Source organism: Lepisma saccharinum, chromosome 3 (genome assembly GCF_977018435.1).
Source record: "Lepisma saccharinum chromosome 3, izLepSacc3.1, whole genome shotgun sequence".
Lineage (NCBI taxonomy): Eukaryota > Metazoa > Arthropoda > Insecta > Zygentoma > Lepismatidae > Lepisma > Lepisma saccharinum.
The window spans coordinates 52347902-52371445 of record NC_139231.1 but is presented as its reverse complement, the minus strand read 5'-3'; the positions used below and the strand labels follow the sequence as shown (position 1 = coordinate 52371445).

Here is a 23544-nt window from a genome sequence, read left to right as displayed (position 1 = left end):
GAGTTGTGTCTAACAAACCAAAACCTTCTCTCAGTCCAATTTATCTTGTGTTCTACTACACAAGACTTAGAGAAGCTGCAAGTTCTCTTCTTCAACTTTCTAGTTGAAGAAAGAATAGAGTGAAAGAGAGAGGAAGGAAGAATATACGAAATGGCGGTATCATTCCATCCCCCTCCCCTTTTAGAGTTCTCCGAAACAAAGTTTGCGAAGTTCGAGAAGTGCGGAGGAGAAACTTAGACGCTGACGTATTTCTTCTAATGTTATTGCTGGAGATCGAGAGAGAGAGAGAGAGAGAGAGAGAGACAACCGCTCATTGGTTGCAGACAGTCGAAAGCACGTGCAACGGTGGAAAAATCCTAGTCCAATTCAGTGTTGGCAGCTGTGGAATAATTCTTCTCTCTTCAGAAAATATGAAGCCACTTTCGAAAGGCGTGCAATGGTGATTTTTATAATACTTTGTGTTCGATACTTTGAATTGAACGAAAGAACTTCATTCCCCTGCAGGAATAAGGACTCCATTATACAGGGTGTTCCATTTACAACGCAACCCGGAGTTGGGGATAGTACAACTTTTCAAGCGGAAGTGATCGGTAGAAATGAACATTTCTTTTTTCGCTGCCATAGATGCCGATCTTATCCACCTAACCAAACTGAAAATTACCGACGGCATGTTCGTACATGTGTGTTATGTGTCATTTTTTCATGCTTTGTAAAATAATTCATTTACACTTCCCGTTACATCTGGCAACACTGCGTGGACACTAATGAAATCCAATCATTGTTCCCCGGTTGAAGCCTTGTTGTTGCATATCGGTTTAAAAATATATGCAATAAGGCTTCAATTTGGTATAAGGTTTATATGTGTACCACTTCCGGTTCAAAAGTTGTACTATCTCCAACTCCGGGTTGCGTTGTAAATGGAACACCCTGTATAACAGGACATCCTTCTTAGAATAGGGCGTTTCCCTGGTGACCTTAAATATGCACCTTCTGTCCTTGAGTCAGAGGTAGTTGCAAGTACGAAGTGGAAGTATACTTTGGATACTAACTTATGATTTTGCTGTGCAACTATACCTCCGCCACTATAACATCCGGCGCGGGACCGCCTTTATGGCAGTCACCCGTTGTTGCTGCCGTTACCTACGAAGGAACTTGATGCCAAACAGCCAATTAGTCTTACAGCTGCCCTCCTGTTTGAGCAAAAAGCGGCAACATTACAATCCGCTCCCCCCCCCCCCCCCAAAGAAGCCAGCAGGGAAACAGGATTTTGTCAAAATAACCGTTCTGCGCTGTGAATAGGGGCCGGTTGTTACGGTGGCCATACTTATAGAAAGAGGAAAGAGTGAGCACTGTAAATAGAGTCACCCTGCCTACACTCTGTCGCGGGAATTACTGGAGCAAGCGAAGTAGGACTCGAGAGGGTTCCACCAACGAACGCGTGAGAGGGGAAAACGCAGCTACAGCTACCATTCGTTTACAGCAGCGCGTATTGCTATGCTCACCCACTCGCTTTCTCCCCTTCTCTACTGTTATGCGCTGCCTTGCTACACCGATTTCCGAGACAGAGTGTAGCTGGACATCCCTCAACGATGCTGACCAAAGTTGGTCTTCTGGGGTTCGCGGGTCGGAGCGGTGATCCCATTGGCTAGCCGGAAGTGTCGTTCCTCCGAAGGGTGGATCCTAGGATGGGTTACATCAGGTGTACCCAAAGTGTGCGCCGTGGCGCCCTGGGGCGCAGTGGTTGGCTTATAGGGGCGCCGCGAAATGTTCCAATGTTTTCACTGAAAATACACTTATTCCAAATATGTGCTTATTTAGCACTTTTTACACATAAAATGTTTGTGAATTTGGTCTACTTTCTAACTTGGGTGCCGCGGAGAAATCTTGCAGCACTAAGGTCGGCTTAAAACTAAAAAGTTTGGGAACTCCTGGGTAACACGTTTTTAATGCATTGGAATCGGTCTCTTGGTCACTGGCTCTCACTGGCACACTCAAGTCGTTCATTCGTTGCATTGTCAAGCTTGCTCATAAAGCCGATAACGCTACATTAACTTCGGAAGTGAACTTCAGCGGTTAACTCATTACGTAAACTATGTTAAAAAGCGAGACGAAGTAGATACAAGATGTTCCTAGATAGGCGTATTTATCTGTAATATTAATCCCTGCTTTCATATTTGTTTACTTACAAGTTGTTTGTTATTTCTATCTTGCGCCTTCTAGTGGCTTCTACTGGCTTCTACTATATACTTTCAAGCGCAATACATTAGAATGTATTAAGCATTTCACGTTTTAATAAATCCCAGTCTGTCTACCATCTAACCGTTCCACCTCGAATTCTTTAATGCGCTGGTGCTGCCATCTATCGTTGTTCTTAAAACAGGATGTCTACCAGTCAAGTAAGTCATGAAAGCAAGAAAATATCAAGAAATCAACAAGAGAGTCAATAGAAAGTCACTTTTCTGCCTCTTTGGCTAATCGCGAAGATGAGGATGAAGGGACAATCACAAATATATAGGGACGACTACACGAGCCCCTCATAAGATTATACTGGCTGTGAGTCCAGACACCAGAGCCTCGTTAGTCTGCCAAATGCAGTCAAGAATGTAGTAATAGATTAATCAAGTATTAATTCTCTTGTTAAATACAGCTTCAGTTTTCATCTTAACTGGCCTTTTGGTATGGGTTTTCATTAAATAAATATTTATTTTCATAATTGTTAATTTCCAAACTTACCTACGTAGGAGTCGAATAAGTAAATGTTAAGAAAAACGAAAAAGAAAGGTGAAGAAAAGTCATGAAAAGTCAAGAATTTTGGAATTATTATTTTGGTAGACACCCTGTAAAAGTGGCTCGTGATAATAAATTAACGTATAATAGAGAAGGGGGTAATGGTGTACACTAAAGGGAGGTTCACGTTTTTACTTGTTAACTAAAATGCTTCGAATTTTGCTTCACTTATTCAGTACTTTGTGATGAATAATTTTATTGCTCACAGGCAATGTTACATTGAATTCTGTTTTAGGAATTATGTATGTGGCAATGTTTGATTGATGTTATGTAAAAATTATGTTATGCATGAAGTTTGGTTTCTTCTTAGGACCAGGAAACCTATATATAATTTCTAAACAACAGTTTTGTAACCTTGAAGATGATATGAGACACAATAAATGCCAAAGTATAAACCCTCTCGGCAATCAAACATAAAACTAACAATTCGAACAATTCAAATAAGGTTTATGTATCTCAATATACGAGGCGAATTCAGTAAATAGGTCACAAACTGATGTGGGATATCTGTTGAATAGTTTCTGAAGGTGTCATTACGTGGTAGCACAATTAACCTTGTTGATATTCAGTTAGCAGTCGCTTGATAGCAGACGCACGCATGGGCAGTTCAGTTTAAAAGTGGCGACTGTACTCGAGGACCGTACGTGGAGATGGTACGTGTGGATGAGATGATTCGAGCTGACAGGCGAGTGACGATAGACAAATGATGAAGATGTTGAACGTAAAGTGCGACTGTGGGGCTGGGACAGCAACCAAAAGACTATTATGCAGCAGGTTTTGGGGAACTGAGTTTTTTTGGGAATGAGCGATGGTATAAGTGAATCCATGTTGGTGGAGATTTTGTTGAAAAATAGAAACAGTTTTCAAGTCAATATCTCACTTAGTATTTTTTTTTAAAATAAACTTTTGTGACCTACTTACCGACTTACCTATGTATTTACATCATCGTTATATCAACCAATAAACATGCTACATAATTGTTGAATATTTTTTGTAGAGAAATTGAGGTAGAAATTTCATTTAACAGCGCGAGATAATGGCGAACACGAGGATGACGATTGTTCGCCTTTATCCCAAAACTCGCCATCTACGTTATCCAGCAATACTGAAGTTACAATCTTCCGTATTCAATAATAATAACAAACAACACTGCAGTCCTAATTTTTAATTCACATATGAATTCTAGAATGCAGTTAAAGCAAGTACCACTAACTAAAGTCCGCGGTAGCTCAGTCCTTACGGCGTCAGACTACCATGTGAGAGACCTGAGTTCCCCCGGCGGGCTAGAACCGGGAATTTTCCCACCTGTTCGCGTCCATACAGCGTCGTATAAAGTTGGTACCTGGAGGAAACTCCTGGGGGGTAAAGACGGCCAGGGGCTTGGTACTTATCACATCACCCGCACCTTCGGCTGCGATCAAGAACTCCACCAACCAACTCCACACCCCCTACACGCCTTCATGGCGTGCTACAAAGCAGAGAGGACCACTTTGCTTTTTTTATTTTACTAACTTCCTTCCGAAATGTATCTTCTACTTATAACAAATCGCAAAGAAACACAAAAACTGATTTACTACTGAATTTCTTCTACAGTAATTGTGATACAAGATAAGTATATCCAGTAGTACACGGAAGATGGTAGCACCAATCAAGTCTCCTTATAACTTGGCGGAAGCTTCTTAATTCTGTGTTCGCAAATACCCTGCGTTCACCATTGTCCCACTTTCCCTTATGCTCACACATTGATCCACTATTTATCTGCTGTAAAGTATTGTTCGTACCTCACATTTGAGTACTCCCTTATTTGTTACATATCTGTTGAGTTGGCAATTGCCTCCTCCATATCCACATCTAAAGAGCCCCCAGTCTTTCCGCATCCGACTTTTCGCGGTCTGTCTGACACCACTGACATTCTCCGTAAATTAATAAACAAGATATATGCTAGTTGGCACCGAATGAAAGAGGAGGAGATTGTTCGAAATTTTTGGCGTTTTGAGTTTGGTATTTTCTGTAATAAATACTACTATCTTTGGCGGTTAGAGTACATTAAGGCCCGATTGTATAAAGCAGTTGATCCTCGATTAGACAGTAAAATTGATCTGCAGTCAGACTGAACTCTGATTTTGTGTTGTATAAAAGTTGAACTGAGATTAAGTTCCTGCGGTCAAAGTTGACCCGCGATTTTTCTCCGATCAGCAGACATTGACCGTAGTTCAGCTGTTGTAACATGGCTATACTAACGAATATTTGCCTGTAAAATGTGTTGCAAGTGAACGTATTCGGCAAGACGGGAGAATCAATTCATAAAATCCTGTTTCCATAATAATAATGAAGAAGCATGCACAACAAGGTGAATAACGATAAATATTTCTTCCGTTTTTCTTTCTTTCCATATATCGTGTGTCGTTGTTATTTACTGTTTAAAATACCATATATTTTTTCTTGAAATTTGCCTTAAATGACTGAAAGAGCATATTGTAACGTTGTTTAATTTCACGATCAGAGAAAGGTTACTTGAGAAAAATCAAGTGTTGATACAAACAGAAAATAAGACCCGCTTACGTTTTCTTGTTGATATCATTGTAAAACTTTCGTTGGGATGAAGAAGGAGTATAAAAATATTACCATTTCGCTTTACTGCATCCAGCCAAGAGTCCTTGCAATTCAATTTTGTCCGCAGAATGGAACAGAGCATGTAACTTTGGCTATAGTGTATGTATCTACTGCTTTATGAACCGAGCACGTTGCATTTTAGTTCGTAAAGCTTTCTTTCCTCCTGATATATAAATAACACATATCTTATTTTATATCGAATGTTATTTGCTTTGGGCATAATTTACATCCGAGAGGACAAACACCATTGTTGTTTCAATATTTCTTTCCATTTGGAAAATCGCAAACACATTTTACATTTCACAACGTAGGCTATTCAATTAAGTACAAGGAAATTTCCGTATACTACTTACAGGAATTAATGGTCCACCTGTAATACGTTATCGTCTAATCACAAAGTAAACATAATAAACATCTCCTCACATGAACAATAGCTCCAAGTCCGAGTATAAGAAAGTTGTTATATCTATCTCTTTTTAGCATTAAAAAGAAATACAGTTTTTTTGTTGTTTTTTTTTAAATTCTATTTATTCAAGCATATTGTCTCCCCTTTGCAACCGAGAACCGATAGTTGCATTTCGTTGTCAATGACAAATCATCCACGTGGAACCCACACAAGCAATAAATGGCGGTTTATTATCTAATTTACGTGATTTTACTAAATTTGCAACATGTTCGAATATTTACTACGTCCAGCACCTCATATTTATTCTTTATTCAAACATTAAATATATGCATTTCCCGAAACCGACTTTAAAATGTTTGCTCCTCAGTTTTGAACAATTGGCAACATCGCAGGCACACTAGCGACATGTCTGGATTTGCACGTTGCCAAACGTATTCGTTTGACCCAAGATCATGATTTGATCTAAGATCGACAAATCGACAGTTAGCTTTATACAACACGATAGAAGTTTGAACTTAGTTCATTCCTGGATCGTAGGTCAAATCTGATCTCCAGTTAGTGATGTTTATACAACCGGCCCTTACTGTTATCGTGAAATTGGCATGAACGTCAAACGCTTGTGACATTGGCGAATTTTGAAAAGGCCAGCGATAAATTTCAACAGAAGCCAACGTTCCCATAATTGCCGTCTGAATAATTAACGTGTCGTATGATTATTGTATTAGGTCCGCACGTCCCAGTGTAAATACTGCAGAGGGGGGGGGGGGATTTGAGGAGGTAAATAAACCCAGCTAATTACATGCGACTGGGGTGGATATTGACCCTATCTCCGCGTGTACGTGTTTGCGGCGGGACAAAGGCAGGAAGGAAATCAGTTGGCTATGAAATGGCTCCTTGCTGATTGGTGGCCAAGCTACGACTGGACATCGAATGAAATCTGAGGATTGCCTCCTAATGTAGTTTCTCGTCGCGTATTTTGTACCTACGATCGATGGATTCTCACTGAAAATTTGTTAGGAAGGATTAGGAAGGTTGGTCAACACCCCTTCCCCTCCCCTGCTCCAGTAGGTCTATTTCAGTTTACGAGTTTTGGAATTAAAGCAATGTCTTTAACTTCCACGAAGTTTCCATTGAGTATTTATGCAACACGAAACTTAGCACAGGAACAACGACAGAAAGTATGAGTGGTGCTGGAAGGGTAGGATGGGAATATTTTCTGGGTAACAGGTACATTTAATATACTCAATGCCAAAAAAGAGAATATTTGGAATAAAAGAACATTTATTTATCTAGTTGTATGTGTTTACTTGAGGGGAAATAGTACAGAAAAGTGAAGGTATAAATTAACGCAAGTAGTGCATAAAAGCTGAAGCCTCAAGCAAACGTCTCAATACAACAGATATTGAAAATGCACTAAACTGCATCTGATTTTTATAAATATAGCATGTCAATCAACTCGTTAAAATGATCAAGTTATTTTTTTATGGGCTAATTAATTTTTATGTTAAAAATAAGGTTTCGTTCACAAAATTATCCAATGAAATTCGTACATGTAATAATGTGAATTAATCCAAGCATTTCGCTTGATTCATCTTAGCATTTAAAGTTCTCTTGATGCATTAAAATGCATTGGATCAGAAGTTTCGATCTACGATGAACCAAGAACAAAACAAATCCACTCTTGGTTGTATCGGTTGATGTATTTAATGTGAATGAATTAAACTTGATGGGTTGACACAAAAATAAGTTTGTGTAAGTTCCCTCTGGCGTCCTCACTGCCTTGACATCTCTCTCTCTCTCTCTCTCTCTCTCTCTCTCTCTCTTTGAGTGAATGAGTGAGTGGGTGGGTATGTGGGCAGAGCCCCGTCCAAAACTCTATTTGTATTTACAAATCTCTTTATCCACGTATCTTCACTTCTTAACGCTTAATTCTTCAGCAACATCCTTCCTCAGTCTTGACATTCCGCTCAGCCTTTCATTCCTTTCATAACTCAAACAATCGGAAACAAATATTGAGTATCTTGCATACAAAACTGATTTGCCACTAGGAAGCGTATTTACGAGGAAGGAAGGGTTACTCTACCATTCTGTCGTGTGTGACGCTGCGATCGTTCTAAGAGTATAAATGGGCTGTAGGGTTTATAAGACCTTAGAAAACGGAATTTATGTTTAGAGTAATAGATTGTGTTTTGTTTTATATATCGAGTTTCTTGTAAAATGTGTGGCATTTGGTGGTCAATAAATAATATAAGATTATGCGGAGCCTATCTTTGATTGATATGCGTGTGCTTCAGTCAGCGTTGAATCCAGCTACTTTGCTCCAAGGGGACATTAAACTTCACGGGGGGAATATCATAAACATTACATTTATGATACTAATAAAACAATACTATTGGTTTTAAATTGCCCCTTACTTCTGTCGTGTAATTGGTATAATTAACTATCATTTTAAGAATGATATTATGAGAGTTAATAAAATTATAATATAGCATATTGACAGCAAACTAACTAAGATGTCTAGGCATTCTACAGCATATCTGTGGATGACATCATCAATGAAACATTCTGTGAGTTTCTCATCCGCTTGAGTTCACACCTTCACACAAGTCTGAAGCATCATATTTCTAAATTTAGCAGTTAGCAAAACGGACGATAATTTATATTCGTTCATTATTTTCACTTTTAATTATAAAGAGGAGCGAATGAATGCGAGATAACAGAAAAAGTACGTTGTACGTTAAATTAATGTGAATGAAAGAAAGTCACAGTGAACATAGTTGCCAAATTTGTTAGCTATTGTTCGAATGCTATGCTAGATTACTGAAAATTTGGAGGGGGGAACTTTTTAATTTCCGGGGGGATTTTTGGCCACACTTCACCACTACATCCTGTATACGGGCATGGTTAGTAATATTCAGAATGGTTAGTAATATTCAGATCAGCGTCATATGATACTTGGATAAAATTATACGTTGATTTTAAGACGGATAATCTGAATTCTCCAACGCGAATTTCGACGACGACAAGCGGATCTCCACATGTTACTCTTTCCGTGGCACGGGCGACTTAGCAAATTTACCTCCGACCCGCAGTCCAGAGCTTCTCCACCCCCGCGGCCCGCATCGGCGAGCACAAAAGCGTCCCGTGTTCGACCTCCCCTTGCATTTCGCAGGCTGTTTGATCTCCATGTTGTAACCGGCGCGAAGGGACCACACGCTCGCACACATACCCCCATATGATCTCGCTCCGCCGTTGTAGTACAACGCTGAACATGGGCTGGAGCAACATTTTAACTTGTTGATGGTCCGCATTGCAGGTTGCTGGGAAACTGTTTTCGGAATTCGATATTATGGAGGTACGTGAGCATCATTGGGGTGGTCGGATCCTTTGTAGTTGCTGCTCGCACAGAAGCGAAAGAAACATGCTCCGCATGTGTGGGCTTTAATGGTAATTGTATGGACGATGCGTACTACCGCCGAGAAACGAATTCTGCAGTTTTGGTCTTTCTATGTGTTCTTGGTAGTTTTTCCCTTGACAGGGTGCTCTACGATGACTACTCAAAAATAATAAAAATAATATATCCATTAAGATTAACAAAGTAATGAACACCTAGAATATAAAATTAGTTATTGAAGTACAGACTAATACGCAAAAATACTTAGTTATATACAGGGATAGTAAAAACTAAAATAATTCAGGCGCCAGAACCTTTTTTCAATGACAAATCTGGTCTAAGCCATTAATCCAACTAACATAAAGCTACACATTCTGAAATATGACCTTATAATATTTAATTTATAAAAGACTGGATTAAAAGTAATTAATTATTACTTGCAGGAGCGGCCTTCCTAAAGAAGACTCTAACCGGCAACATCATGAATAACTATACTGTACATTGTAATGGCAGATTCTACTATATCGCCGCAGATTTTAAAATTTTGTTAGGAACACTGCAAAAATTTATAATGGCATGTTTATTTTTCTGGTTTAATTATACACGTGTTAGAGAAAACACACAAACATAAAAAGAACACACTGTACTTGTTATTTTAAAAAAAGGTAACGGAAATTTCTATAAGGAATTCGTATTAAAAATGCATATTTTTTTAGAACTGGATTTGAAAATTCAGAAGCCACGTGAAAATTTTCAGGCGCCACGTATTTTTCTACCAATGGTTATGCATGTAGCTACATATGGGTCCTTTGTGAGACCAATCGTTGCTTGTCTCGGAAACTTTGTCCTTAAGAGTAAGAAAATTGAGTGATTTATTGTTTTTAAGTCCGCTTTGTGCACAGGTAGGCTAATCGGGACTGGACCTACAGTTTGAATTGGATCAGAACCACTGTGTGCCTCCACCGGGTATCAAACTCGGGACCCCTTGATTAGAAGGCGACGACGTTACCTTTACGCAATAGGGGATGCTCCTTAAGAGTAAAAAAGAATGCCTTCAAATCGTTTAGGGAAATATCAACTTCACTTCCACGTAGTGCACCCTGGACTGCATTTTGCAGACTAACGAGGCTCTTGCGCCTTGACCTGCAGCCAGGATAATCCTCTTAGGGCTCATGTTGTATTGTCTCTGTACGTTTGTGATTGTCCCTTCATCCATTTCATCTCATCACCATTCATCCTCATCTTCGCAATTTGCCAAAAGTGGTAGAAATGCGAAGTCAAATCAACTAAAGCTATCAATAAATCATTAGTCAAATTCGTAGTGAAAGCAATACTCATAATAGCTACCAGAATATCGTTATATTCTGGACAGAGCAGCCTTGCAGCTACGAATGACATATACGCCTGCGCAGAACACAGTCGCCATGGAATAGTCGATTAGCGCAATGGACTTGCACTCTTGTAGTAAAATCTGTCTGTCATAGGTTCGATTCGCAGCACTGATGAAAAGAAATTGTTCACCTGTAGAGCAAAGAAGTGCTCTCTTTGATACATAATGTTGGAATAGGTGTAAGTAGTAGAAGCACTATGATGGATAACGTCCAATTAACAGTGCGCGCCAGAACATAGTTCCTCTTAGATGGGCTAAATTCTGACACATTTGCCCACCTGCAAGTAAATGGCTGTTTTATTTAATACTAGCGGATTACCCGGCGTTGCCCGGGTGTTTCATAAATTCTAATTATAGGGTAAAATGTAACTAATTTTATTTACGGGTATTTAAAAGCATAAGTACAGTATACAAATTATACAGTAATATATTTTACAAATTCACTACAATATAAATTTACCAACAATTTATGAACAACATTTTTAGTTCCACCTCCAAGAGCTAGAATAAATAAATTAAATGACATTGGGAGTGTAACTATTCATATCAGTGGCCCCGAAAACTATGCTTTCCACACTAATATCTGTCGTTTTACATGTCACCCCCAACCCTAGGGTTGCCAGAGGTGTCTTGGAGTTTAACGGCATTGGGAGTGTCCCTATTCATCTTATCGACCCCGAAAACTATGGATTCCACACTAATGTCGGTTCTTTTACATGTCACCCCTTTCCCACCCCCACCCCTAGGGGTGCCAGGGGTGTCTTGGAGTTGAACGGCATTTGGAGAGTCACTATTCATTTTAGCGACCCCGAAAACTATGGATTCCACACTAATATCTGTCGTTTTTTATTATTTTTACATGTCACCCCCTTTCCTCCACCACCCCTAGGGGGTGTCCTGGAGTTGAACGGCATTGGGGGTGTCACTTTTCATCTTAGCGCATTCCTGGCATCTCCGAAGGAAATTGGCATTTACACGTGCAAGTTCGTCTACTGTAATTCTCCCGATTTCTCGTACAATACTCTCTTTTAACTCACGGATGGTGTGCGGATTGTCTTTGTATACTTTATTTTTTAGATTTCCCCATATATAAAAATAGCAGGCTGACAAATCGGGGGACCTAGAGGGTTTTTGAAACACCCGTTTCTTGTGAGAGGCGGCGGATAGATTTCCGAGGAGACTGTTCTAACCTTTGTCCTATCTCATCGAGTTTTTCCTCAGTAAGTACACTTGGGTTTTTCTTTCCACTTTTATTCAGAACTGACCCTGGTACTCTAAACTTTTTTACGAGGTTTAATATAGTGGTCCTATGTGGAACGGGAACACCAGGAAATTTCGTTGCAAAACGTCGCACTTCTCCACAATTCCTCTTTCCGAAGTAACACTCAACAAGATAAATCCTTTGTTGTAATGTAAACTTTTGTGGTGCCATATTAAGCCACAATCTTCAACACACGGACACGACACAACACAACTTCCGAGGGAGTATTATACTGGCGTCAGTCTGCAACGTCAACAGAAAGGGAAAAAGAGCGAAGGCAGGGAGAGCGAAGAAAACAGACTGTAGCGTGCGACTGTCGCGGACCCCGTTCACCGGGAAAGAGAAGCGCTGACGCCGGGCCGCTTGCCGCCGAGTCTTGTAGCGAATGTCAGGGAATGCTCTGTATTAGATTTATGGGCCAAACACGAACGGTTTCTGGCCAACTCTGAATCGTAGATTATTCGCCAACCGGATGAGCGGAAGGGACAGTTAACTGGATAGCGAATCTAGCACTGTAGTGAGGATATGGACCATTTTACTAGTGACGTCAACAGCAGACAACTGAGCACGATTAAGATTAAACAAAGATAGCACATAGTTTTGGCCTATTCTCTAGCATTTGCTTTTCATCGCAAGGGAAAGGATTGTAACAGCGGTTATGAAACAAAATTGTGATGTTTATCGTACATCCATGTAAAGATGAGCTTTCGGAGATACGTCGATTTCTCATACGTTACGAGCAAAAGGTGAAGAATAACTGGAATAAAGAAATCACGCAATATAAAGAATAAACAGCCATTCTGCTCCCGAACACAGACGAAGCTCAACTCGTAGCCAATGAGAGTGGCCCTGCCGATGGGGATGAAGGCAGAAATCTCACGTAACTGCAGCGGCGCCGGCAATGGCTGCAGTTTCGGATAGGATGCCGGGTTGGAGCTTTGTTCAATCTCTTACTCCAGTTATTCTTTATTCTCTGCAAGGTATGTGTAATATATAAACGTACTTTCCGAAATGTCAACTTTACATTGTTGTACGGTCGATGAAAAATCCAATGTTAATTAATAGGCCAAAATCACGTGTTATATATGTTTGAACTCAATAGTACTCAGTGACTCCATTGAGCACGCTTCGAGAGGGGACAGTCTTCACGTTTCTTGAGATGGGTGAGTCTTTCTAGCGGTCGCTTTGTCAGCTCCTACGACATGTATATCTCAGTGGTTGCTCAGTAGACTGGCACTGGAGAAGCTGGCCTGTTCACATGCGGATTAATGCATAAAACCCTGTTACATTGATACATAAGAACGCGAAGGATATGATGGCTACGAAATGTGGTGTGAAGGCTTTTGCAAAAGAATATTGAAGAGAATGCAATACCAAGAAAGAAACAAATGATGATCAAGACTGAGATGCATGGGTGGATCTACTGAAAATTTGATACTGCTACCAGGACAGATTGTGTATGTGTGTGTGAGAGAGGGAGAGGGAGAGGGAAAGTGCTCCAGAACATGCATTCTCATCTTGCCGGTCGATTACAAGTCAGTCACGTTCACTAACGCATGCGCACATTGACCTTATACCACAAGGTTACCAGACTTTAACACCCATTGCATCCTCTTATTGCCGTTACGTGAAAATAGCATACATTGTGAACCATCTTAAAATTAAAGTGCAGTTCTGTTCACTACACAGGCATGATATTAATGACGATTACCGCGTTTAAGGAAGCCTGGTCGAAATGATTGGCTAACCTTAATGTACACTTGTGGTCCACGTAACACGCCTCTGAAATAGCTGCAATTATATCAAGGACATGTGGTTACTGCTGTCGGAATGTGGCACTTAGCCGTGTCGGAAAACGCTCTTTTTGTAGTCCTTTTGAAATTTCCCCAAGTGGAAGGACGGCGGATGTTATTGCTACCTTCACACCGCATTAGGTTTATAGCAAAAGGGGAGAAGTGGTTGTGTACGGAACGACCCCGTGAAATGCGTTTGCTTTTGAGTGTTATGGCAATTGCACATCGGAGGTAATTCCCTTTTCTTTTGTCGTCTGAGTGGACCACGGAGATCAAAAGGGTTGGATTTTAGGATGATGATTCGGCCCTCGAAGGGTTCTTTGCAAACTTTCAGTTGCTATGTATACGAAGAAAGTTTCCCAATTTATTTTTATCCTTTACCAGATGGAATGAAAACGGTGGAAAACTTGTCGATGTGGTGACGACGCCAGAAATAAGTGAGTGGCGGAGATGAAAGGGATGAGGGGGAAGATGCTTTATTAAAGATGAGACCCATCCACGTTCCCTCTAACATTACATGCAAAATGTATTGAGGGTTAGAGATCATTTATTTACCAGCTTCCTTGTCTGTTGGAAGAAGGCGGACTAGGTAACAATGAAGTCATCAATGCCTTACCCCCCACTGTTTGTCACCTTGCATTAGATTCGTGGTGGAGGTACATTTCAATTGTTCTAATTGTAATTTAAACATCCAGTTAGGCAAAAATTTGAATACATATTGCATACGTATTATAGGCTACATTATAAGAAATTGAACAATTAAACAAACACTAAATCCGACGACCAAGGCACTTTTATATTTATTTAAATAAAGAAAAAGCTATACATGTGACGTTTCGACTCTGTATCAGGGTCTTCTTCAGACTAGGAAACAAATTCATTTTTTTCTTAATCTGATACAGGGTCGAAACGTTACGTGCATGGTGTTTTTTACGTAAATAAAACCGCCTTGGTCAGTGGATTTAGCGTTTTTGTAAGTTGGAAACAAAGCTTAGTTGTGTTAAAACTTAGAATCACACATTGAGACATAAAGCCTACATGCTTCCATTCGAATTTTTGTCAGTTTTGTTGTTTTCATCATTTGGTATCGAGGCTGCTACTTGCAGGAAGCTTCATTCGTTAACCAACATGTTTCAAAGCTTAGCTTTTGACTTTTACGCCATACTGAGAAATGTTAACATCTTTAGTACTAATGTAACTTACATATAACAAGGTTAAGAATGAAGTTCTCAATTAAATATAGTGTATATCTCCAGAATTTGCTAATTTGCCCTCCTTTAAGAATTATTAGAACGTAATTAATTCATTTACGGTTAAAATAACCTAGTAATGCACAAGAATATTGCCGGTTACTTATTGACTATCATCTTCTTTTATTTGGGAATTTTAAAATTTAGTGGCGCGAACGTTTAGCTACTTCTAACCAGGCATATGTAAAAAGAAAAATGAACATCTGTATCGGAAAATTCATTTACAATGCACTTTTTTCTGCGTTTGGGTTCGTATTGGGGAGACAAAGAGGAGGAGAAGACAGGTCGAGCAATTTTGCAACAGGATGGACGGGGAAGGCCAGTCTCCCTAATACATCCCGGTGAATTCGGATCCCATTGTTTTGTTTTTCGGTTTTCAGGGCCACACAGCCGACCTGAGCGACGTATCTGGCTATTCCGGTCAATAACATTGTTTGAGTATTTAAAGGGGCTCAAACGAAATTCCAAAATGGAATCCTCAATATTTGCGTGGGCTTAATTCCGTGCCACGTTCACTCCTTCTCAGCAGAGTATTGGGATTATCCGTGTTGGATATTCTATTATGAAATTTTCATAGGGTAAGATATCTGTTGTAGTTTGATATACCTTTTATATGCAAAGTGCATTTTAACAAATGCCTTTGTGACAATACTTACCTGATAATTTCTCTCTAACAACAGTGATTCTACATAGAACCTTATTGTACATGCTATTAGGCTATACATTTCACTATGACAGTTATGTACTGTCTTTGTGATTTAATGTCGTAGTGCGTAACGTTTCAGTTTCTATTCGTACTTTTACACAGTATATACTTTCAAGATGCGAAATTCAATTCACGGAATAGTACGAACACCTCTAAACCATTTACTAGTGGCAACAACAAGTAAATATTGTAATCTTTAAATGGTTTCAGTGTGCCACAGGTTCCGAACATTTTTGTAGCTCTGAATTAGTCACGTAGTTTGATAGCTTGTAATTGTTTTAACCCTGCACAGAGTGATCTCGGGTGGAATTTTTTTTCTATGATCACGCATAAGCCGCTCTGAGGTTCACCCAGCCTCTCATTAAAAGGTAATGAGAGTCTAACAGTGACCAGAGCTGATCATATCATCCATTATAATCGAAGTAGCCTATCGATAATGCGTGAAGTACTGCTGTTAATCCTTCGTTCTGCCGTCACAAGACCCAATGCCTTCCTGTCGCGGTTCAATGCACGAGGAAAACTTTCACAGTGAAATGAAAGACTTAACCTAATCTGCGATTTCAATCCGCTACCCCTGGTTTCACAACTCAATACACTGTGTGGATCAGCTGATAGTCTTACTGCTATATTGTCCGAACGCACCACGACGTCCGAACGCACTACGAGACGGAGATCGTAAACGCAACTGCTTCCAGGTCCTAAACAAGAACTTTATACGCGAAGCAGGAGAGAAGTTTATTTCCGAGTACGAGTGTTGTCCATTTAGGAATAAGTGCAGGTGATCTATTTTCAGGACTTTACAACCCGAACATTCGCCCAGCGCCCCTCGCACCGTCACCGAGGAGCTAGGCTTTTCCCCAGCCATTTCATCATCAGGATTCCAGCTTAATTTCCGTGTTTACGAGCTTCGTTAAACTGATTGTACCCTTCTCCAGTATAATTACTTTGTCACCTCGGTTCACGGACGCCGAACCAATTTGTTGGTCCCCTTCGCGGGAAAATTGAACGCCTTCACGAGGCCATCGTCGACTGTGGCTTAAGATAAAATCCATTTACTCTGGCAGTGCTCTGCAAATCAAATTTGCTTAGATTCTACTTATTACTAGGTTGATATTTTGTTGTCGTGTTCCCCTCCCGTGCAAAATTGGTATGTAGGGAAACCTGGCAATACTGTATTTGTGTTACATTATTATTATTTCTTGACGTTCATCTTTATAAAATAACGTTCAGTAATTTCGAAGAGATCTGTAACTAAACGGGGGTGGAAGATTTTTAAATAATAACGCTAAAAGTGCCCAATGTAATATCAGTATATATATCTTCCTGTATGTACCACTCCGGGAGAGCAGCGGAAAGGGAAACCAAGATAATTTGATTTGTAGTACAGTGATCGCAACTTTGCATTTAAAATTAATGTACTCACGGACAATGCTGGAGTGTAACAACCATTCTAGGTCGTTATATCCCAGAAATATCCGTGCCTGAACTACTATAACAGCGAAATTGGATATAATTAGTTGTCATTCCCCATAACTACATGTCTGGAGTGGATTTCCAGATAGGACGAAAGTGTGTGGCAATCTTGCGGTGCTTTGCTTGTAGCTTGTCAAAGCCAGTTGCATATGGCAAGCTTGAATCAAGCTGACAGTTTGCTTTGATATACTTGTATCAAGCATGCAGCTTTCTGTGACAAGCTTGTATCAAGAATGCAGTTTCTGTGACAGGCTTGATGTAATTTTGACACGTGATAACTAGTTGGCTTGATTCAAGCCTGATGCAAGCTTACAGCTTCACATTTTATGCTTGCAGCAAGCTTGTTCACTTTGCATGAAAGCACGTTTCAAGCATGAAGCAGCTATCTGGGTTCAATGTAGCCCATTATTTCACCGCAAAACACAGTACACCGTTAATTGTGATCAGTGAATAAAAATAACGTCATGCTGACCTCCGTGGCGGAATGGTTTGCACAGCGCGCTACGCCCTCCAGGGGTTCCGGGTTCGAATCTCTGCCTGTGCATGAATGTTCTTTGTGAGTGTCCCTTCATAAATTTCATCATACCATCATTCATTCATCCTCATCTTTGCGATTAGTCAAAAGTGGCAGAGAAGCGAAGTGAACAATCAAGCAAGCAAAAATAACGTCACAATTGTGTAAAATATAGCTTTGATGGTTCGAAGATGGTTGCTCACCCGTCAAAGTATTCATGATTCAGATAAGGTTTATAAATTGCTTATTTTGTCGACCCCCTATTTTGTATGTTTTTTTTTTTGTTATCCAGATTTATACACACGCACGCACACACAAAGACACACACAATAAATCGTGATAATATTTATAAAATCAAAATCTAATTCAGTCATATATTTCTATGCATACACTAAGATTCACTTTTCTTACAGACCATGAAGGTATGTTACCAATAAGTTGCTTGCGGACATTTCAGCACGAATATTCTACACTTCTATACTCGTGTCTTGCCAAAAGCCGATAATTGACGTTTCTGGTAAACTTTTCTAAATACCAAAGTGTAATGTTGTATGTACGAACGTTGGAGATAATTCGGTCGTTGGCAGGAATCTTAGTGCTACAATGCTATGTAAGATTTTAAATCTAGATGTGAAATGGCAATTGCAACAAAAATTAAAAATTACGTAACTCAACAGGGACAATGTACAAAATATTAATCTTTGGACATCAAATTCTGTCGATTTGTAACTAGATAATATAGCAGCTCCATATAAAGGGTGTTTTTTTAAGAGTGATAGAACTTTCGATAGGGATAGCTGTCATTTGTTTTGTTTTGATGACATGTTGTTTTGTCATTTCATATCAGTGAGCATTGGCAAATGAACATGGAAAGACTGACGCCGCAACAACGTTTACAAATTGTGGAAATATATTTCCAAAATCAATGTTCTGTTCACCAAACGTATAGAGCACTTCGGAAATATCGGTGCTGTCAGTGAATTGGCCTCCCAAGATCATGTGACCTAACGCCACTGGATTATTTTCTTTGGGATATCTAAAGTCTCTGGTTTATGCTGATAAACCAGCAACAATTGACGCTTTGGAAGCCAACATAACTCGTGTTAGTAACGACATACGTCCCCAAGTACTTGAAAAAGTGGTTCAAAATTGGACTGATCGAATCCGGTTCATCCCAGCTAGTCGTGGTGAACATATGCCGGAAATTATTCTCAAAAAGTAAATGTCAGAAAGTTATCTTTCAAATAAAAACACAATTGGCTTCAAACTTTTTTTTTATGTGTTTTATTTCAATTCAAAGTTCTATCGCTCTAAAAGAACACCCTATATATTGAGAATAGTATTTAGTAAATTTCTAGTGCTCTTTTATTTCCTGAAAAAGCATAATTGATCAGGAAATATAGCATAGCCCCTTGGAGAAATGGAAGTATTGTAGGTAACTTCAGTTACGAATATTTCTGATGTTCTAATATGGGCTTAAAATAACTACACATTAACTTATTTATGACATATTGGACATTATTAATCCATTGACATAATGGATCTGCGGTGCTTCCAAAACACACTTTAAAATATGGAAAGCGAAAATCTGTGGGTACCACACGTGCGCTGTGGTTCTGGTCTTCAAAGGCTTAATTGAAACGTAAATATTGCTTATCCATGTCCATGTTACATATTGTTTTATATATGTCTTCGAACATTTATAAATTACTATTGTCCACATTCGGTAAACATGTTATGTTTATTAATGCCTTTCAAAGCGTTGATATTTGAGGGGGAGAAATTGTGTACTCGAAATCAGAGAACCATTCAATTAAGCAATCGGTATCCGGAATAATTTAAACAAACAAAAATGTTGTTAAAATGATGCAACGAAACGTTATGATAAACTGAAGCGTTATGCTGGATAACTAACAAACTGTTTCCTCAAAATGGTTTGAAGTATTGTGCACAATCATACAGACAAAATTAACCTCTACATTTTTATTACGTTTACATATCCAGTTGCGTTTTCATAATTCGTACATGTAACCATTTGGGTTCCTAGAATTTTGTAAGAACATATGGTTCCTCGGTTGGCTACTTAATAACCCAAAACCATTCTGGGCATGCAACATATGCGAGGTAAATATTAGATGTGTTTGCATATTAAAAGAGTAATGTATTCGTCAGCACTTAAGCGGTAGCTAATTCAAAGAATAATAAATAAAGGTGTCACATTGCTTTAGACAAAAGGGAAAGGGGAGAGAGAGAGGGAGAGATAGAGAACTGCTGTTATACGAAATAATAAGAATACTGATTGAACATTGCACAGTTTGCATATTAGAGTAATATAAAAATACTGTTTGAAGATGAAAATTCATAATTTGTTGATTGTGTTCTATCTAAGTAATATTAAGTTCCACGGAGAGTCAGCGTGAAATAGTACAATAACAATGACACTCTAGAAATAGGAATATGTATGGCACCAACCGTGTTACCGTAACACAAGTATGCCACGAGTCATTTGCCAATTCCGGTGGGTATTCAGGCTGTAGAACCCACGTGCACGCTAAAAGTGTTATAGCTATGAAGCGTATTTTCGTGTTTCAAGCAGAAGGATGATACCTTTGTGGATGAAACGGTAGAAAAACAGATCCAGTAACGGGTAGATATTTTCGTTGCCATGTAGGGGACGCTGGACATATGCCGCATTACCCTGATTGGACTTTGGAATTGCATATAAAGTTTCGCTCGATGAAACTGCAACTGCTACGTCCGGTGGTTAGGTGAGCAGGAGAAACTTACGCACAGAGTTTCCTTGGATAGTGGAGGAGGAGGAGTGCATTTTGATGCTCTGCTAATGGCTGGTTAAGCGAACTTTCATCGGAACGGATTTTTGTGAATACGCAAAACTCCGTGTGGGGAGAGAGTAACTGTACAGTGTACACTCTTTGTGGAAAACCTCAACATAGCCCAAAGATTGTCCTGTGGTGTGCTATCGGAGTTTTCATTGGCATCGAAGATGATGACACTCTGCGACAGTGAATTCCAATAGGTATGAGGACAGAATTGACAACTTGCTTAAGAAATAGCTATTCTCAACACAATATAATTCCAGCAAGATGGGGCTGCAGTTAACACAGCCCATACAAAGATTGCCAAACTGAGGTAGTTCTTTCCAAATGGAGTGTTCTGAAGATTTGAGTATATCCCTAAGCCGGCCAGTTCTCCATATCTGAAAGCCCCACGTTTTTTTTCCCTTGAGGAATATCTGAGAAACAAAATTATCTCCCTGTGGATACAGGGTACTGGGAATTTGAAAACTACAATCCGTGAAGAGATTGAGCTGTTCCACAGGTCATGACTCCTGAGAACGGCTCAGTGGTTGAACGCATTAAGTGGTCGACTTTCGGACTCGCCACCGAAGTTCCCTGGTTCGAGTCCCAGCCTGGTCATGGCTGTTATTTGCCAGTGTTACTTTATCAATTTCATCTAATCATCACTCATCCTCATAGTTGCGTTTAGCCAAGAACGAAAGAAAAGCAACGCAAAGTAACAAAAATTCAAAATTCAAAATTGATAAGAGGTTTCAGGAATCGCTTGCAGAAATGTATCGACGCCGATGTATGTCATTTACGTGATGTATTCAAGACATTGGCACAGATTGTGGTGTATCAATAATCTCAATTTGTGTAAATAAGACAGCCATGAATCAATTCCGTATAGCCATGTGCCAGTTCGGAATATCGTCTTTTTGTTGTGTATTGTTTTCCGAGGGCCACCCTGTACACAATTTCAATAAAAATACTTATGTACTTATGTAAAGTAGGATGTTGTTATTAACACTAGAACCACGGGCATACTTTATTTTTTTGTTGTTGTGTATTTGTGGTATGTGTTGTTATATATGAATGAAATTCTCTGATTTCTATACTTTTTTGCTCTATCTGTTCGAAGAAATTTTGAAGACTTCACCTGCAATATTTATATTTAAAAATCTAATTTTACCTTTTAAGACAACTGCAATAATTAATTTTAGCATAAATGTGTAGCATGAGGGACTTTACTCATGTGCTAGCGGAACTTGTAAGTTAATGTACTCATATTTGTATGTTCTCTCTCCAGGTGGAGGTAATCGAAGCGTACAGCGACCCTCAGGACTCTAAGGCCTATCTTGAACCAGGGGAGGAGCCGAGCGGCAAACTTTACACAAGTCCAGACAGAGACTACTCTCAGCCGTATCCGGGCACCACAGGTAGGCCAACTTTTCCACCCCATTTAAACCACTCCCCATTCAATTTTGTTCTGCAGTAGAAACACCCTTGCCAATCGGGTATCTTGTGTATATTCCCCCCTTTGTTTTTTTATATATATATAAAATTCGTTTTATTGTCTCAATTTCTGTTCTCCATGCATTATCATTTTCTCTTTCTAATTGTACCTTTATTCTTTCACCTGTATTATACACTGTGTATTTCTTCCTTTTTCCTCCTTTTGCCTTTTAGCAATTATTTTTTTTTGCCGCTTTTCTCACTACTGATTCGGCAAGGAAGCGCCCCTTCCTCTACAAATAAGGAGGACACCTGTGCTTCCGTGGAATGCAAACATATTGCCTCCCGATTCCATGATTGCTGGCTGTCGTTTATTTGCTTCCCCAGGAAATTGGCTGGCAAACATCAAAATGTCGCGCGTCTCTTGTTTGGCGTCGGTTTTCACAGCTCTGTGTGTTTGTCTTTAGAGGGATTGTAATGTCTGTTTTCGTATGTGTGACTTTAACTAATGCGCGCCCGCGCGTGTGTGTAAAAAGGAACATAATAATTTTATTATTAAATGTTTCCTAAAAGTACACAGTCGTATGACAGTGCTTGTTGGCCCTTAAGGGTTTAACCAAAATTGAGTGGCGTACCCAGAATTTTCGAAAGCGTTACGTAGATTTTTCTAGTAGTCAGCCCTCATTTTGCAACCTTTTCCTGCCTTTGACTTTCTTTTTTAAGAATACTTGGCCAAAGGGGGGTTATAACCCCCATCAACCTCTCCCCGATTGAGCACGCCACTGAGGAGGATCTACGATTAAAACAAAACGTCTTACAAATTCTAACGTGCAGAGTGTATATTAGCGCTTGAGATCAAGGTGCAAATTCATAGGGTTACGTCAAGGATTTCCCCCAATAAATTGAACCATACCTGGCAACATTTTCATCCCTGCCTGGGATGGTTTTATTCTCCCATAAATAAATCCCACATTTCAAACAAATATTTCAGTTCAATTTTAATAGTTAACTGGCAAAGAAGCGCCCCTTCCTCTACAAATAAGGAGGACACCTGTGCTTCCGTGGAAGGCAAACATATCGCATATTGGAATTATCTTTTCGTGCTTTCAAATATTATTAGTGTGAGTGGCCTACATCACAACTATGTGCCAGTATGTAGGATGCTCGGTTTATTATCTAGGTATACCCAACAATAATTTGCAAGTTTATCTAGAAAACAATAATACAATAATAATGAAATGTACTGCCTGAGATGTGCTATTTTGGAAGGGATGGTACTGCTGGTAAGCAGTGATCTACGTACATAATACACCTGCATACCATATCTAGAAATCATATGCATCATACGCACACCATTAGTTGTATTAAGTGTTAGAGGCTTATACGAAGCTTGTGTATAGAATATACTATACTGTAAATTATAGTTTCCTGCACTGAAAACAAAATGGTGTCAAAACCACACAGACAGGGGTTCCAAGAGATTCATACCACATTTTCGTCAACTCCAGAGATGTTAAAAAAGCACAGGTAAATGGTTGCAATATGTGTAATGAACCTCCTTGGACCACTACCTCGTTTTAACACAACTTTTTTACAGTGTGTACTAAGTGCCCCTGACTCCCCTTTACCGACCTTACGAACACCGGGTAGAAGTAATGAACAAGATCCTCTATAAAGAACATTCCGATCGGAATTTTGATCATA

General features: G+C 39.5%; 1 protein-coding gene across 1 annotated transcript in view; it reads left to right on the top strand.

Annotated features, from left to right (window-relative positions):
- hwt (SH2 domain-containing adapter heavyweight) overlaps positions 1 to 23544 on the top strand; it is a 644945-nt gene that overhangs the window by 530140 nt on the left and 91261 nt on the right. Inside the window, exon 3 of the mRNA XM_083118544.1 lies at positions 21695 to 21824. Coding sequence (XP_082974670.1) covers positions 21695 to 21824 — 130 coding nt within the window. The remainder of the gene's footprint in view (positions 1 to 21694; positions 21825 to 23544) is intronic.